A 17191-nucleotide genomic window follows, 5' to 3' on the forward strand; every position below is an offset into this window, starting at 1 on the left:
GCACCCAGCACCTCTCTGAAGCAGGCCCTAAATGTGTTTCTTGAATCATTCCTTACCCGGTGCTCAGTTTGGAGGGCATATGGTTGGGTATACCATGTCTTCACTTATTCCTTCTGCTGGCTCAAAAATGTTGAGGAAGTGTCGGAGCAAACGTTGGAAGTACTGCCTAGAAGACTGATAAAATGTTCCCTTTTTTCTTCTCATAGAAAAGTCCTGTAAAAATTAATAGGGATGAATCCTAGAGGGTGATTTCCTCTTGATAGAATTTTTAACATTCACCTATAGACTTTAATAGAAAATTATATCCCTGCTAGAGAAATTTGTAGGACTCACCCATAAGGCTCAGAAATGATTAACTCATTGACATTTATACTTAAAAGCAGATGTGACTTTGCAATTAAAAGAATTATTTTTATAAGCAGCATAATTATTGGTCCATATACATATAAGCCCTATTTCCCACTGTGGGGGAGGGGGGTGCCACACTTTAGACCTCAATGTACCTCCACCATCTCATCCCTCTCCTTCTACCAAAATATTAATAAAACAAGCCAAAAGACTGTGTAAAACAAAGAGAATGGAACCTAATTAAGGTCACCAAAGGGATTTTGGCATTTCTGGGTATTATAACAGATCACTGTCTAATGTGCTACAATTAATATGGAGGAACTCTCACAGGGACTGAGATTTTACTTCTCCGTCTGCTTATCAGTGAACATTAGCACAAGTTTCCTCTTTCCTGTATAGTATACATACTTAACCTGAAAATATAACCCAGGTTATTATTAAAATAGTATCATATTAAAGAGTCCGAAGGCATCGACAGATACATGCCTGACTTATTTAGCAGCAACATTTTAAGTTAGTTTCCCAGACCTGAAGAAGAGCTCTGTGTAGCTCAGAAGCTTGTCTCTCTCACCAACAGAAGTTGGTCCAATCAAAGATATTACCTCCCCCACCTTGTTCTCTGATCCACACACACAAAATTGTAAGCTTAAAAAGACCTTAAATTCCTAACAGGGAGTATGCAGGCATTCAGTTATTTTAAATACTGACATACATTGTCTACATTTTATTCTGGACAATACAGAATGCCACTCTGAGCAAAGTACACCTCTACCCCGATATAATGCTGTGCTCGGGAGCCAAAAATCTTACCGTGTTATAGGTGAAACCACTTTACATCGAACTTGCTTTGATCCACCGGAGTGCGCAGCCCCTCCCCCCCGAGCCCTGCTTTACCGCGTTATATCCGAATTCGTGTTACATCGGGGTAGAGGTGTACAATTAGAAAGGCCTGAAAAATAAGTTCTGATGCCTTAAATTCTCAATCACATATCAAGCAATAACAAAGTGCAACTGCAGGCAGTTGACCAATACAACACAAACTTCCCTCTGCCACAGAAAACGTCAAGCAATTCTGCTTATAACCAATATAATTAAAATTACCCACGGATTCCTCTGCAAACCACAGACACCACTGCAGAGCTGAGGGAGCTCTTATACTGAGGTACTTTAAGACTCGAGAAAAACACTAAATAAACAAGAAAGGTTAAAATAAGTCCACTATCCATTTAGGAGAATGTCTATTTGTTCAGGTAATCCTGGCATCTCTTAGTAGCTTAAGAACAATTGTCTCTCAGGGACAGCATCAAAATACAATGTGTTCTAATTTGGCATTACAAACCATCTAACCAGATAGTTTAACAGAGGTGCACATTTGGCTCCATTCCTTTTAGTCTGTAGGGAGTTTTGCCAGATGTCTTACTGTCATTTGACTACGTGTCAGGAGAAATTCTTACTGAAAAGTAGTTCTGCTGGTCTTCTGCGTCCCATGGTCTCTCCTTCTGTTGCCTGTTCCAAGCATGCATGTATTTTATTGCTAGCATGGTTCCTGTTTTCTTTAAGCAGACATGGCAGTTGGGTGGAATGGGCTGGGAAGAGTTAGGAAGTGTTGATGTACTGTATATAGCTCACCAAGTTGCAGTAATGAAGGAAGCACCTTGTATATTGGTTATTTCCCCCTATGGTTTCTTGAAACCCCATCTTACAAATAATTGCTCCTCCATGCCAGGCTTTTGAGATGGTCAGTTTGGAGCATTCATTGTTCAACCACAATATGGTGCCTGCTAAATTTAGAAACTCTATCCTATAGTCCCTTCACCAACTCTGCAATACCAATCCGTCCCAAACATTAAGAATATCCTGTTGACACCTACACATTAGAAATGAGGCTCCCACTCTCTCCAGCCTGAATGTCATCAGTTCCCTGGTTTCCTAAGCAATTCCTCGTTTGCTTTTCTGATTTTTCAGAGGCTTTATCGCTCGGTGGGGCACAAAACTAATCCAATTCTGCTTCCCCCATCCCAAACCATCACAATTTTAACCACAATTTCCCCAAATTATTGTAATATCAAGGATGAACAAATGACCCAAACATATACAAATAAGTAAGAGCTTACTGGGCCAGGCAAAGCAGCTGATTGAAGTGGGTATTCTCTAACAAGAACCACACAACGCTCCCTTCCTGGAAACAATGGACTCAGAAAATATGTATTTATTCTGTAGCTATATAAAAATACAACGCTTATTTAGAACATCTTCATTCCTAAAAGAAGTACTTGGAGGTGTCTTTTGTGACACAGCTCAATCCAGAGGACTTTAAAGCAGTTATCAGGAGGAAACCAAATTCCCGGTGTGAGAACAGGGATGTTTTGCTCAGTGCTTTTAGAGAAAGATCATATATAGGCGGTATCTTGATGCTTCTTTTTCCTGCCACTTTTTCTTTGGAGACTGAAGCAACAGAGGGAGAAAAGAGAAGAGTTATATTTCTAAGCTGTAGCACTGCCCAATTTATTTTCAGTAAAAATGTACAATTCCCTGCCCCTTGCTCAGAAAATCACACCAATGTAATATTGAAGGAAAGACAGTACCTGGAAAGCTGTTCCACATCCTCCACTGTCTCTGGTAAGGAAATTCCCTTTGTCTCAGGTAAAAACAGCACTAAGATCCCACAAATGACTGCAAGTATACCTATGACAGGCATTGAAGAAAAAGAAAACAAGAACCAAAATTGGTTTGCCATTTTTCTCATTCTCAGGACAGTTTTGTGGCACAAAATAAGAAAAGGGTAGAAAGACCTGAAGTTGCTCCTAAACCACTAAGTGAAAGCTGAAGGCCCATTTCTCCCCTGCCTTGCTTCTCATTTGGTCATTTACATTTTGGGAAAGTAGATGTGAAATGTTACCACGCTGATTGTAAAGTCTTTGGGGGCAGGGACTGTTTTTTTGTACAGCACCTAGCACAGTGGGGTCCTGGTCAATGACTGGGGCTCCTGGGCCTGATGAAAATACAGATGATAATTTTACACCCAGTTACACAATGTTGTTGAGGATCAGGTCTTCAGAGTGCAGCAGAAATTTTGACTACAAAGGTGTAAACTGGAACATCTGGATACTGCTATGGTTGGAGCAATATTAATTTGAAAAAAAAATTTCTTCTCTCTTTTTTACTTTGTATTTCAAATCCTCTTTATCCATTTCTCTTTCTTTTTCTATGTTCTGTCCCTTCTACTCTTTCCTCATCATGTTTCTTTTCAGAAAAACATGATTCAGTCTTCAGACTCAGGATTTCCTACCAAAAGGAAATACTTTGCTCACACAATTAGCCTGTGGAACGCATTGTCATAAAACACCACTGAGGCCAAGAGCTCATGGGGGAAAAAAAGATATATATATACGAATAACAAGAATATCCAGAGTTAGAACTATATACGCTAACAAATTAAACAAGGGTTTTTTTGGAAGGGTTATAAATCCTCATGCACTAGGGAGTAAACCAACCTGAAAGTCAGCAGGAAAATTCCATGTGACCAGATTATACGGCTGTAGGGTTTCTTGCACCTAACTTTGAAGCCCCTGGTACTGACCCCTGTTGGTAACAGGATACTGGACTACACGGACCACTGTTCTGAAACAGTATGGCAATTCCCATGTTCCTGCAAAGCAGGACCTTAAGTGGGAGATAACCCAGGTTATCTCCTTTTGGCCAGATCTGCTCTGTTGACTTGGATAGAGCTATACTAACTTCCAACAGCAGAGAATGTGGTCCTTTGTTTATTTGGTCTGATGAAAGGTAGTCACATATGAAAACTATCCAGAAAATGTTAGAAACCCATTGCTGCAAGGCCTCTGTTTTGATAGGTAAACAAATTTTTAATGGCTTTTGAGGGGTCTTCCCCATGGGAGTCAGGGCTTAGAATTTAGGAGGGATACAAATGCAGTGGGACTCAGCCAGAATGCCTCCTGGAACTCCATGTGTGTGGGTGCGCAAGCTGATGTAACCACTATCATTGAAAGGATGCAGCACAGCTCCCCTTTGCACTTAGGTCATCTGTGCTGGCCAATGAGGATGGAGATGATGGATTAGGGGGGAAGATAGGTCATGCAATAAAACTCTTCCCAAGAAAAGAAGCTGTGTTAGGAAGCAGATTAAAAACAAATTGTACTAAAGTGGTCATCAAGGGATTAACTGGATTATCACAGTATTGTGTATGGGAGCCATGTTTCCACCCTTCCTTTATTTCCTGTTTGTTTAGTGTGTGTTTTCCCCACTGTGTTTGTTATGGAGCTGAATAAAGCAGCACTTTCCCAGCCTGCAGTACTGTAAGTAAAGTATGTTTCTTATGCACTGAACAGTCCGTTTGCAAAAGAGATAGTCTATCCAAGGTTGCATTTTAAATGATTTCTTACTAAAGATGATTAGAGGTAGCTCCATCCAGATGGCTGCTAATCGGAAGAGAAGAAATGGGGCTATGATACCTCCTAGGTCACACAAACTCGAACACAGGGAAACACAAAAGTTTCTGAAAAAAAAAAAAAAAAAAAAAAAGATATAATTCATTTTAGAGGGATTAAGACAATTTAACCTAGGAGATGTATGTGTTAGGCCCAAAGTTATCTCATAAACAGTGAACTCATGAGAAAACAGAGGGTTACTGAAAAATAATATATTGAACATAGCGGGAACTGGTGGGAAATTTTAAAAGAATTCCAACAATGTTAAGGGCCAGATTCTGCCACTGGTACATCAGATTGCGAAATACCCAGTCATCTTCCCTAATGGGATTTCAGAAGCTGTACCTCTGTGGAACACTAATACTAAATCACTGCACACAAAGCCTTCCTGCATTCAGACCTTTAAACTAACCAGTTTCTAAGATGAAGTACTATTGACACGATCCTTTTGCTTTAGCTACAGCATGGACTTTAGTGTGGGTAGCTGCCCAAGTGAGTACCCAGGGTCCCTGGTGGGCTTGTGCAGCCCATGCTGAAGCCTAAGCTGCCATGGCTTCACCGCTATTGCTACTTGTGCTAACTATGTTAAAGCTAGCTCAGGCGTATCTACACATGCTACAGTCACACCTCCATTTGCAATGTAGACATACTCTTGGTTGATTGGGATTCTATAATCAGTTTTGTCACAGTCTTCCTGGATAACCTGGCGCAACTTCATTTGAGTTCTCTGTGCCTGTTTTCCCATCTTTAAAATGCTCAGACCCAAGCCAAGTTAAATTTAATGTTGAAAGAGTTTGTGAAACACTGTATTAAATGCTTTACTAAAATCCAGATATATTGCATAGCCATTCACTTTCTTATTTTATCTTCAAACGTTATTAAGACTGTTGCAATAAACCAAAGATCGTCCAGTCTAATTTCAACATGACACAAGTGAGAGTCAGAAACCGACAAAAAGAAGCTGAAGAATGGAAGACTAAGGGTAACAATTACCAGGTTATCTAGTTACTCAGTAAATCAAGTGTCTTGACAGTAGGAATGTTTTATATATAATTGGTTTGATGCACAGATAATAGGTTAGTTGAACAGGTCTCTTTTCTTATTGGGTACATTTTCTACTACATTTTATCTTTAGGGACACTCAAAGTTTATTTGATTATGGTGGTGGGGCAAGTGCCCATCCCAGCCAGGAGGGGTTAACAAGCCCCTTTGGGTACAATCAAGTCCTACCTGGAGCATGCTGCCTCTGAAAAAGGGCGGTTCCTTAAGAGAGTAAAGTCAAATCCAGAGCTAGAGTGCCAACCCCTTAAATCCGCAGAATAGTGAATGCTGATTAGAACGGCTGCTGAAGATCCTCTGTTGCCTAGATCCTCTGAATAAGTAGAGGAATCTCTAAATTTCCCTTTCTTTCAGCCCAGAATGCTCAGCCTGGGCCCCTTGGACTGCAAAGGGGTTACAGAAATCCAGCCCTAACTCAAAGAATACTGACCTATTTGCCTTGCAAAGCATGCCAGGTGGACCTGGACTGCTTTGGGGTTGAAGGACTGGTATCCTTTGCCCTTTTTGTTTGGACTCCCTGTTGGGGGAGTGCTGAACTAATCCCCTGCTACTTGTAGCTAGAAAGACACTGACTCGGTAACCATCCCTGTAGCTGAAGGAAGGTACTGGGAACAAAGGGAGGTACCCCTGCCCACTCTCTCAAAAGGGGGCATTCTAGAGGTAAATCCTATCACAATTAGCTTGTTTATTTCTTTAATAAGTATCAATTTAGACAGGGTTAGCTGCGTTGCTATACAAGTTTTGGCTTGTTGGATAGAAAATACATTCTTCTGAGAACTGTGTTTCCTTTACAGGTCTTTGATTAAGTTGCCTCCTCTGTAATTTGTCTCCCATGGGACACTATAACACTGCATTGTCAAATTAAATAGAACGTCCTTAATTATGGTGACACCAGTCACACCTCCCTATTTAAGGTGGTGGACTTCAGTTTTGCACTTAAAATGCATAAGAAGAATGTCTTTCATAGAGGTACTGCCAAATTAAGCTTGAACACTGGCATGGTTACGCTATAATGCCATTTACTATGCAAATGTGTTTAATGCTACTGAAGGCAACTTCCTTCAGTTTAATGTGGATTTCAGCTGTGCATGAAACAACTGCAGTTACCTTAATGTTGTAGGATACAATTCACTGTTCACAAGATACACAATTTCAAAAGCCATGGTGATTCCCAGTCTTCCCAGAGTGGCTACTGAGGTTTTCAACCACGGGATATCTGTTAACAAGGTAAATTCAAAAAGCAAGGTTGATGAAATGTGTTTTACCATGTCAGCTGGAAATCATGGGGCTCATTCCACACTCCCTTCCATGGGTTTCACACTGGTGTAACTCAGCTGAGTTCACTGCGTTACTACTGATTTATATCGGTGTAAGTGAGCAGAAGCAAACATCAGGGCTAGATTCACAAAGGGATTTAGGCACCTAATCCAACATTTAGGCACCACTGACTTTCATGAAGCCACCGCTCAGCCTGTGCCTACACCTGGAGGTGCCTAAATTTCTGCTGGGTGGGCATGCGCAAAGCTGCCTAAATCCTGATGCCGCCGCACAGGCAATGGAGCCCTCTTTCATGCCACAGCTCCAGGAGGATTCTCAAGCGAGGTGTTCCCCTGCCTACCTTGCCAGCAGAGCCCACTCTGGTGGGTGTGCTCAGAACACGAGAACCTACGCGTTAGTGAACAATTTCTGGCTGTTCTGGATGTAACTGAAAACTGATCAAGGGAAATACTTGTCACACAACACATAATTAGACTGGGGAAGACATTGCAACAGGAAGTCACTGAAGCCGAGATTCACAAAGAGTCTGGACATTTCCATGGCTAATAAGACTATCCAGAGTTATGATTGTTAATCATCGTTAATGCTAACAACAGATTTGGAAGGGATATTGGGTTTAAGCCATCTCTCACAGGGAGCTGGATGAGACCTGAGGTGGAGGCAGATAACCCCAATCTGCCTACCACGGAGTTTTGACACTTTCCCCTAAGGCATCTGGTGTTGGTCAGTCAGAGACAGGCTAATGGACTAGATGGACATTGGGTCTGATCCAGTCTGCCAATTCCTGTTTTCCAGTGCCTATATCTTTCTCAGAACTACCCTCCAAGCCCTGTCAGGAAGAGTTATATCAGAGGGACTCTGGATCAGGTTCAAGGAAGAGTAGAACCAAAAGGGCATTGCTGCCAGATATCAATGTGTGCTGGCATCTATGAGTCTTCAAGTTTTGGCTACTCATGCTTTGTTGTGTCACCCAGGCCAGTTTGAAGACTCAGAAATCAGTTCCAACCCATTGAATCAACAAAGACGTGTTGCATAATGCCAGGTGCGGGATAATGAATGGTAAATGTTGTTGCCAAGCTCCCATGATCATACCCAGATTGTGTAATCCTTTGCCTCAGGCAGGCTGCTGGTCATTATCCAGGTGTGACATTTTCCCCCTGCAACATTTTTCTAAATCAAATTATAATTCGAGCTGAGTTAGACTGACTTCCAAGTAGATCTGGGAAAAAATGTCTCTTGGCCTCATAGAAAATTCCTCTAGAATTTAATAAAAAATGACAATTTTTCTATAGTTTTTTTCACCATCCTATAGATTTTATAACAGAAAATTAAATGCCTGCTATGGAATTCTATAGGATAGCTCAAAAAACTCTAGAAGGGATATCGTCTTTGAAATCTGATAAGATTTTAAGAGTAATTTCTAGAAAACCTTATCAAATGTTCAGAGGTCTCTGTAGATTTCATCCCCATTTAATGGTATAGGATCTTTTCCATTAAAGACTTTAATAACACTATTTCATGAAAAAGATAAATGCACCTATTTTCTTTTTGTCTTGAATTTTTTGCAAAAACAAATTTTTTTGTAGGTGGAAATACGTATTTAATCCCCAAAATCTGTTTGTGTGTGTGAGCATGTGTGAGTGTGCATGTGAAAATAGTGACTTTCTCCTGGTAGCAAATTTAGAGAAATCAGACACACACAAAGGTGACATTTGAGGACAGAAATGATGCAAAATTTCATCCTGGATCAATAAAAAGTGACAAAGAGTCCTGTGGCACCTTGTAGACTAACAGACGTATTGGAGCATAAGCTTCCACTACATCTGATGAAGTGGGTATTCACCCACGAAAACTTATGCTCCAATATTTTTTAGTTATAAGTTAGTCTAAGTTAGTCTATGAGGTGCCACAGGACTCTTTGTTGCTTTTTACAGATCCAGACTAACATGGCTACCCCTCTGATTCTTGACATCCTGGATCAAATTCATTAAATTAGTTGGAGCCATTTAAATGGGAGGATGATAACTGGGACAGCTGCTTTCATAGGACAAATTTAAAGAAAATATTTTTTTCCTATTAAATTGAATGACTGTTCAGTTGCTTTACCAGAAGGATTGTAATGACTGGAACCATGGTACTGGGATGTCCGGTTGCATGATTGCCCTGTAGATTACCATGACACATTACAAACTACTCACTTTTAGGCAATAATAAAAATGCCTGATGCATAATAATGCCCATCACTGACACCATACTTTCCATCCAAAGTGTTCTGCAGGGGAGGGTAAGTATCATTTCAAACTGCTTTACAAACCAGGTGATGTGACTTACCCAAGGTCATAAAGGAAGCCAGTGGCAAAGCCAGGAACAAAACTCAGATCTCCTGATGCTCAGACACTTGCCATTGTGGCTGGATTTATTGAAATAACTGAGCTGCTTAAACATGTGGCGTTGTCTTAAAGTAACTTTTGAATAAACTTTAAAAACAAATCTAATTGTAGTAAAACTGGACCCCCTGAGGAATGTGTTTCTGTGAAGGATCTTTTATTGTGCTTCCAAACCCACCCATTTTCATAGGCTCCATTTTACAGCTCTTCTCTTGGGATATCTGCCTGCTAACTGTTGCCTTGTGATATAATTTCTGGAGCTGACACTGCTAAGGCTAATTAGTATTCACAACACTGGCTTCATTCTGCTGATGACATCCTTAGGGAGGGGTGATCCTTTCTAATGGTCATTCAACATCCTATGTAGCTCCAATCTAAACTACTCTGAAGCAAAAAGCGGGGATTTCACAGTCAGGGTAAGGCTCTCTGTTCTCTATCTGCCTTTAGTGTGCAGCACTTATGAATGCTTTCCTTGGGATATACAGTTCACTGTAACCACATAGTGGAGAGACATCCGTTTATAGAAAAGAATCCCTCGTCAGCAGTGCTGAATCACACCCCACAGTCACCCTGGTAGTCCTTGAAGCAGGACCAAGAATTACTAAAAGAGGAGCCAGATCCTCTACCTCTGGTCTGTCCCCTTTGAATTACCAGCCAGTGATTCCCTTTGCGTAAGGGAAACCCAGAGGGATGTCAAGCCAGGATAGCTGGCTCTGTGCCGCCTGCTTCTGGCCCCTGCCCCAGGCCAGGGATAGGATGGATGAAACGAGGAATGGACAGCGCACACTGCACTCTGGCAAGCCTAGGCCAATGGAATGGCCTGTTACTGTTACTAGAGCTGAGAATCTGACTCAAGATCTGGTAAGACTGACCAGCAGGAAATATATCATTTAAATAGGTTTGTTTCTTTTCTCAGACACTCATTTATTTGGAGATGGGAAGTTTCCCAAAACTACCAATTTCCTAGCTCCATATCTGTATGATAAATATCTTCCCAGCCAGGGAATGAGTGTATTTCCCCCTTCCTCATATTTTTGTTCTGTAGTTCACATCATCATTTGCTAATTGTACCACAACACACTTTTTATCTTCGTCCACTGCTTCAAAATCTTTGTGTGGCTTTCACCTCTCTACTCTAAGAACTTCACAGAGTAACTAGTGGATGTTCTGTAACCTGAAGTCTTTAAATCATGATTTTAGGACTTCAGTAACTCAGTCAGAGGTTCGGGGTCTATTACAGGAGTAGGTGGGTGAGGTTCTGTGGCCTGCAATGTGCAGGAAGTCAGACTAGATGATCATGATGGTCCCTTCTCACCTTAAAGTCTATGAGTCTGTGAGATAAATCAATGATCTTGGGAAGCTAAGGAAAGAGTTACCTTCTGGTAAGAATGCAGTAATTAAGCACGCCACTCCCGCCACTATGTTGCTTATGGCAAATGGAAGGCGTCGGCCAATTCGATCGATTGTCAGTAAAATCAAGAGAGCTGCAGGCAATTCCACAGCTCCGGAGATGAAAAAGGTTAGGTAGAGGTTTCCTCCTATAATTCCTAGGCGCATGACAAGCCCTTGGTAAACCAGAGCACTTGTAAACCTAAACAAAAAACATTGAGACAAACACAAATGATTGTAAGCAGCTGACTCGAATTTCAAGTTTGAGAGAATCACAATACCGACAAAATATGATGCTCAAAACACAGTAAAATTGGGACTTACCAGGCATACATTAGAATCAATGTGTATTTTCTCATATGGGGAGTTCTAACCAGATCGAGAAATGATGGATTACTAACCTCTTCATCTGTAACTGTGATCTAAAGAAAAGCAAACATCGGAATCAGTAGATCATAGGCAGGAACACAGGCCACCACAGCTGAGCTAGTACAACAGCTATGGAAGAGGGCTCAAAATGTAATACAACTGCAGACTAATTTCCAGCTCCTTAATCATTTGTAAGGACAATATATATGCCAGAAGAAAAAAAAAACAGCTTGATTTCCAGCTCCTATTGAGTTTCAGGAGAAAAAAAAACGTATTTTTACTTGTAAATGGAGAAGTGGACTCAGAGGTCCCTGGGAGGCAATGAACCAGGCACTTTGCAATGCCATTTTTACAGCTGCTTTTCAGAGCAGAATTGAACTTTACAGGTGACTCAGAGAAGGCACTCGATTGTGAGTTCATTCCCCACAGCCAGCCCATGAAATTGTAATGGGTAATGGTCAGAACAAAGGGGTGGGTCTGCAGAGGAGTAAGAGATGGAGAGAGTAAACAACAATGGCCTTGAGAGTGTTTTTGATCCTACCGCTGAGCAGCAGGAGGAAAAGTAGGGAGGAGGACACTGTCAAGAAGTGAGGCCAGGGTGGAAAGGCCCCAAACAGAGAAAGATTAATGTCTGCCCTCCCCAAAACATTTAAATGAAGCAGAAGTCAATGGGCCTTCAGAATGTGCTTATAGTTAAGAATGTGCACAAGCATTTTGCTGATTTAGGCCTTTTCCTTAAAAATATCTACAAATTATTTAGAAATATCAATTAAGCCACCCTCCTCTGAGACGAGGAAGAAAGTATCGTTTTCTCCATTTTACAAGTAGGTAAAATGAGGATGAGAAAGCACACATGACTTAGGGCTGTCTATACAAACAATTAGACCGTGGCAAACTGGGGTGTGAATCTATCCCAGGCTAGCAGCCTGCAGTTTAACTGTCTGTGTGCACTCTGCGGAAGCATGTTAACAGTTCGCTAATGCACTTTGAGCTACTCCCAGTTCAAGGAGGACTAGATCAAAGCTCTCTTACGAACTATTAATGTGCATCAGTAGGGGGCACATGAACAGTCAGACCCACCGCAGGCCAGATTCACACCCAAGCTTGCTGTGATCTTCATGTAGACAAGCCCTTAGCCAAGGTAATAAAACAAATCAGCAACAGAATCAGGAGTAGAATCCAGGAGTCTCGATTGAGATTTTTAAAGAAGTGCATGGGGTTTAGTCCCACATAGTCAGTGGAAGAGGTGTGGCTAAATCCCCTGTGTTGCTTTGAAAATCTCAGACCCTGACATCTACATCTTCACCTGCACATCTACCAATGTGATATATGCCATCATGTGCCAGCAATGCCCCTCTGGCATGTACATTGGCCAAACCAGACAGTCTCTATGCAAAATAATAAATGGACACAAATCTGACATCAGGAATCATAACATTCAAAAACCAGTAGGAGAACACTTCAACCTCTTTGGTCACTCAGTAACAGACTTAAAGGTGGCAATTTTGCTACAGAAAAGCTTCAAAAACAGACTCCAATGAGAAACTGCTGAGCTTGAATTAATATGCAAACTAGACACCATTAACTTGGGTTTGAATAGAGACTGGGAGTGGCTGGGTCATTACACATATTGAAACTATTCCCCCATGTTAAGTATCCTCACACTTTCTTGTCAACTGTCTAAAATGGGCCATCTTGATTTTCACTACAAAAGTTTTTTTTCTCCTGCTGATAATAGCTAATCTTAATTAATTAGCCTCTTACAGTTGGTATGGCTACTTCCACTTTTTCATGTTCTCTGTATGTATATATATATCTTCTCACTGTTCCATTCTATGCATCGGATGAAGTGGGCTGTAGCCCACGAAAGCTTATGCTCAAATAAATTTGTTAGTCTCTAAGGTACCACCAGTACTCCTGTTCTTTTTGCGGATACAGACTAACAAGGCTGCTACTCTGAAACCCATAAAAAAAAGATGTGATTGTGGAAAGAGAAAGAAGGATCCCCCACCACTTTCTACCATCTGTGCTGTGAAGTCAATGGAAATTACTTTGTGTTGTGGAGGAAGAATGGGGCCAAAGAGAATGTAGAGACAGAGACCATGCTGATTGATGAGGAGAACAGTAAACTAGGTCAAACAGCATTGCCCAGTGATCTGATTCTAGTTCAGCCAAGGCTGTACACATTAATTTTATTTTGTATTTATTCCTCATATCATAAGATATAACCTTAACTTTTCAGGGAGATAAACAGCCTCAGAATGGACTTTTAACACCTCCTTTAGCAAAAAGAGTGTCCCAGAACATTGGAAGTGTTAATGAACCCCCAGTTTGCCCTGGGTTCTCTTCCATTCCCTCTCATCATTGCTAGGAATCCTTGTCCCATCTTTACAGCTACTTTGTTTTCTGTAACGCAGTTAGACGTTTTCTCAAAGTTGCTTCCGCTCTTTACATGCCAGCTCCATTTTTTTAATCCTACAATTTGTTTGTCAGGCATTCATTTACATTCCAGATCAGAATCCACTGTTTGTTGGCATTTGTTATGCTCACACTCATGAAGGTGATAAAGCTGCCTTAATTTTGTTTATAAGAACATGTTGGCAGTGACCAGTCTGTGAACCTTGTGCAAATATGGTATTCATTTTCCCATGCAAAGATAAATCAAGCAGTCTTAACACAATGTCCTGTCTGTCTCAAGTGCCACTAATACTAGTTGGAAATAATGTTTGAGTATGGTTTATGAGCTGGGGAAAAAGGACATTAAAATCATTGCAAAAAACCTAAACTCTTTTAAGGTTAAATCTTGGCCTCACTGAAGTCAATGAGAGTTTTCCAATTGACTTCAGTGCAATCAGAATTTCACCCTTTGTACCCAAATACATGTTTTATCCTAACCCTGGGAAGAGCAAAGAGATTTTGTATAAAATGATGTACTTCATCAATTCTTATCTCATTGTTTCTACAATGGTTTTAAAAATTCCAGTAAAAGTTGTGCACTTCACAAGCTTCGGTGCTGAGCAGGCAAACTTTATGCACTGTGATAGTCTCCAATTCAGCAGCTCATGCCTATTCAGCATAGCACCAAGCCTAGTCTTCACTACGGGGAGATAGATGCTGCTGCAATCAATGTCACAGGGATCAATTTAGTGGGGCTAGTGAAGACCCGCTAAATCAATGGCAGAGTGCTCTTCGGTGGGTCCCAGTACTCCAGCTCTCCGAGACAAGTAAGGGGAGTCGACCGGAGAGTGTCTCCCATTGACACAGCGCACTGAAAACACTGGGGTAAGTCGACCTAAGCTACGTTGACTCCAGCTACGTGAATAACTTAGGTCGACTTACACCCCTTGTGAAGATAAGCCCTAACAAGCTATTGAAGTCAGTGGGACTTAAGCATACACTTTAAGTGCAGTGCTGAATTACAGTCACAACATATAAAATTAAGAATATGTGTAAGTCTTTGCAGAATCAGGACCTTAACAACATGAGCTAAATCTTCTGTGCATGTTCAGAGTGTGATTTTCCAAGGCTTACATCTCTGTCTAATCAACATCAGTTTTCACTAGAATACTCCAAGTTATTTCTCCTCAGAGAGGATAATATACACATCTATCCCAGCCATTTTAATGCAAGAGATCTTTTTTAAAAAAGACAAGATATTTTTCTATAATGGGAAAATAATTTGGTCCTCTCTCGTGTCACTTAAAAATGGATGAAGTGATTTTGCACAAATGTTCACAAAACATTCACCCTTGGGCAGAGACCAACCGTGAAACATTTCAGCTTGAAAAAATGAAATTTGGGAGAAATTATGCACAACTGAGAATGGGGGTTACACTGGAAACAACATTTAATAAATTATGACCAGTCCCCTACTATCACAATGCTGTAATACAAATACTGTACAAAACAATGCTCATCTGTCTTCGCATCACACTCATTACTAGACCTAGTCGGAAAATATAGCATCAAAGCAGAAGTGTTATGCAGAGACATATTGGTTTCAGTGAATATTTAATCAGGAAGGTTTCGGGGTCTGAGGGAAGGGAGCCGAGAAAGAGAGAGAGTGAGCGAGACTCTGTCTTGATGGTTAGGCACTGGTCTGAGATGTGGGACACTCAGGTTCAAAGCCCTGCTCTGCCTGATTCAGAGTAGAGGTTTTTCATTCTCAGATCACTCTGAATCAGGCAGAGCAGGGTACGAACCCCTCTCTCTCTCACGCACACTCATTCTCTGTCTCTCTCAATCAAAAGCTTAGCTTTCAACACAATTATGTTTTTGAGAAAACATTCGAAAGGCTTTTGTCTTGTTCCAGTGTGGAACAAAACCAACTTTTCAGAACCTTGAAAGTTGCAGTGAAATAGAAGTGTCCTCCGGTCACCTCTATTCATCAACATGGTATCTGAGTGCCAAGAAAGGCTGTGGTTTGATTTTCTGGGCATCTAATCTTAACCAAAGTCCGTCCATGTCATGGTGGATTCTCTCTCTCTCTCTCTCTTTCTGTCCACACACTAATGGCTTTATAAAGCTGGAGATAATTATCTGGAAGAGAATTCTGGTGTGAGTAAAAATGAGAAATGTACTTGACCCCCTATTAATGCACTTCCTGAAACATCACTGTCTCCCGGGCACAGCACCAGGAATGACAGAAGTTGTATAGCAAAAGGGTCCCAGGAACAGATCCAAAGTGCAGCTCAGATATTAATCAAGATTAAGCAGTTGCAGCTGTGAACACAGGGGTTATGACTGTGACTATTTCTTAAGAATGTCAGCTGAGATCTTAATAAGCTTGATGGGAAAAAGATACATGTCTCTATATTCTAAGGTCCAGGTTTTTAAAATAGTGAAGTGTGGAAAGGAGAGATTAATCTGAGAACACGAACAGTTTTACTCACTTCTATCTCACTCATGTGTCTTTCCACTTCATTTCTCTCTTAACTGTTTCAGTTTGCACGCCTGTAATTGCAGAAGATGCTATTCCAATCTGGCTAGTTTACCCCACTCAATCGCTTGGGCTGAGGGCGACACTGACATCATCTTGGCCTACATAATGGAAATGGTTTAACTAATTTCTGGCGTAGCCTTTCACTGGTAATCAAAACCTTGTCCATCATACTGCTTCACTTATCTACAGCCATCCGGTCCTCTAATTATATTCTGTTGGCCACGTAAATGAGTGGTCCAATATGTTGCCTATTCCCACACAAAAAAATGTCATTAATGTAAGATTGCTCCTGTGATTAATATAATGCTCACAGAAACTCCATAACAAGAACATTATGACAATTACACAAAACTATGCATTAAAAAGCATGGAACTGACTAGTTAAGGAAATGTGTACGAATATTTCAACATATCCATCCATGCTAATATACGAATATCTATAAAACATATAACTAATGAGATATGTGTGTGTTAAAATAGTTTGTAAGGGTGTCAGGCAGGTCAAAGTTTAGCTTGTTCGTGAAATATGTCAGGTGAACTCTTATATTTCAAAATTTTCGTTAACTGAATGTATGAATTACAAGGGTAATGGAATATTTACACACATTAATTTCTATGTTTTTTCTCACAGTTTTTTTTTTTTTTGCAATGGAATATGCAGTTTTTATGAGGGCTATATTTATCATAGGAGCAACCATGAGTAAGTGACGCTGGGTGTGACTTGTGACTAAGAAAAAATTTCTTTGAATTACAGTGAAAATAAAATCATGCAGATTTGGGCAAAGCTGTCCACTTTTGTGGAGGAAGAACAATAACTTGAAGGGATAAATGCCTAGTCTTCTATCCAAGTTGAGGAAATATCTTTTATTGGACTAACTTTTGTTGGTGAGAGAGACAAGATTTCGAGCTTACATCAAGCTGAAGAAGAGCTCTATGAAAATCAGGGTCAATGTAGTATATTGTGGCACAGT

General features: G+C 40.7%; 1 protein-coding gene across 2 annotated transcripts in view; it reads right to left on the bottom strand.

Annotated features, from left to right (window-relative positions):
- Positions 1-1223: 1223 nt before the first annotated feature.
- The window catches only part of SLC22A3 (solute carrier family 22 member 3), a 45488-nt gene continuing 29520 nt past the window's right edge, over positions 1224-17191 (bottom strand). Inside the window, exons 6-11 of one of the 2 annotated variants that reach the window (XM_034765281.1) lie at positions 11234-11331; positions 10897-11111; positions 6963-7071; positions 4752-4864; positions 2934-3033; positions 1224-2793 (exon numbers count right to left, since the gene is read on the bottom strand). In XM_034765281.1, the coding sequence (XP_034621172.1) occupies positions 2739-2793; positions 2934-3033; positions 4752-4864; positions 6963-7071; positions 10897-11111; positions 11234-11331 (690 nt within the window). In that variant the 3' untranslated portion in view covers positions 1224-2738. Of the gene's footprint in view, positions 2794-2933; positions 3034-3061; positions 4865-6962; positions 7072-10896; positions 11112-11233; positions 11332-17191 lie in introns of those variants that run through there. The other variant, XM_034765280.1, reaches the window with a different exon arrangement.

The sequence above is a fragment of the Trachemys scripta genome, chromosome 3 (assembly GCF_013100865.1).
Source record: "Trachemys scripta elegans isolate TJP31775 chromosome 3, CAS_Tse_1.0, whole genome shotgun sequence".
In the NCBI taxonomy this organism is placed as follows: domain Eukaryota; kingdom Metazoa; phylum Chordata; order Testudines; family Emydidae; genus Trachemys; species Trachemys scripta.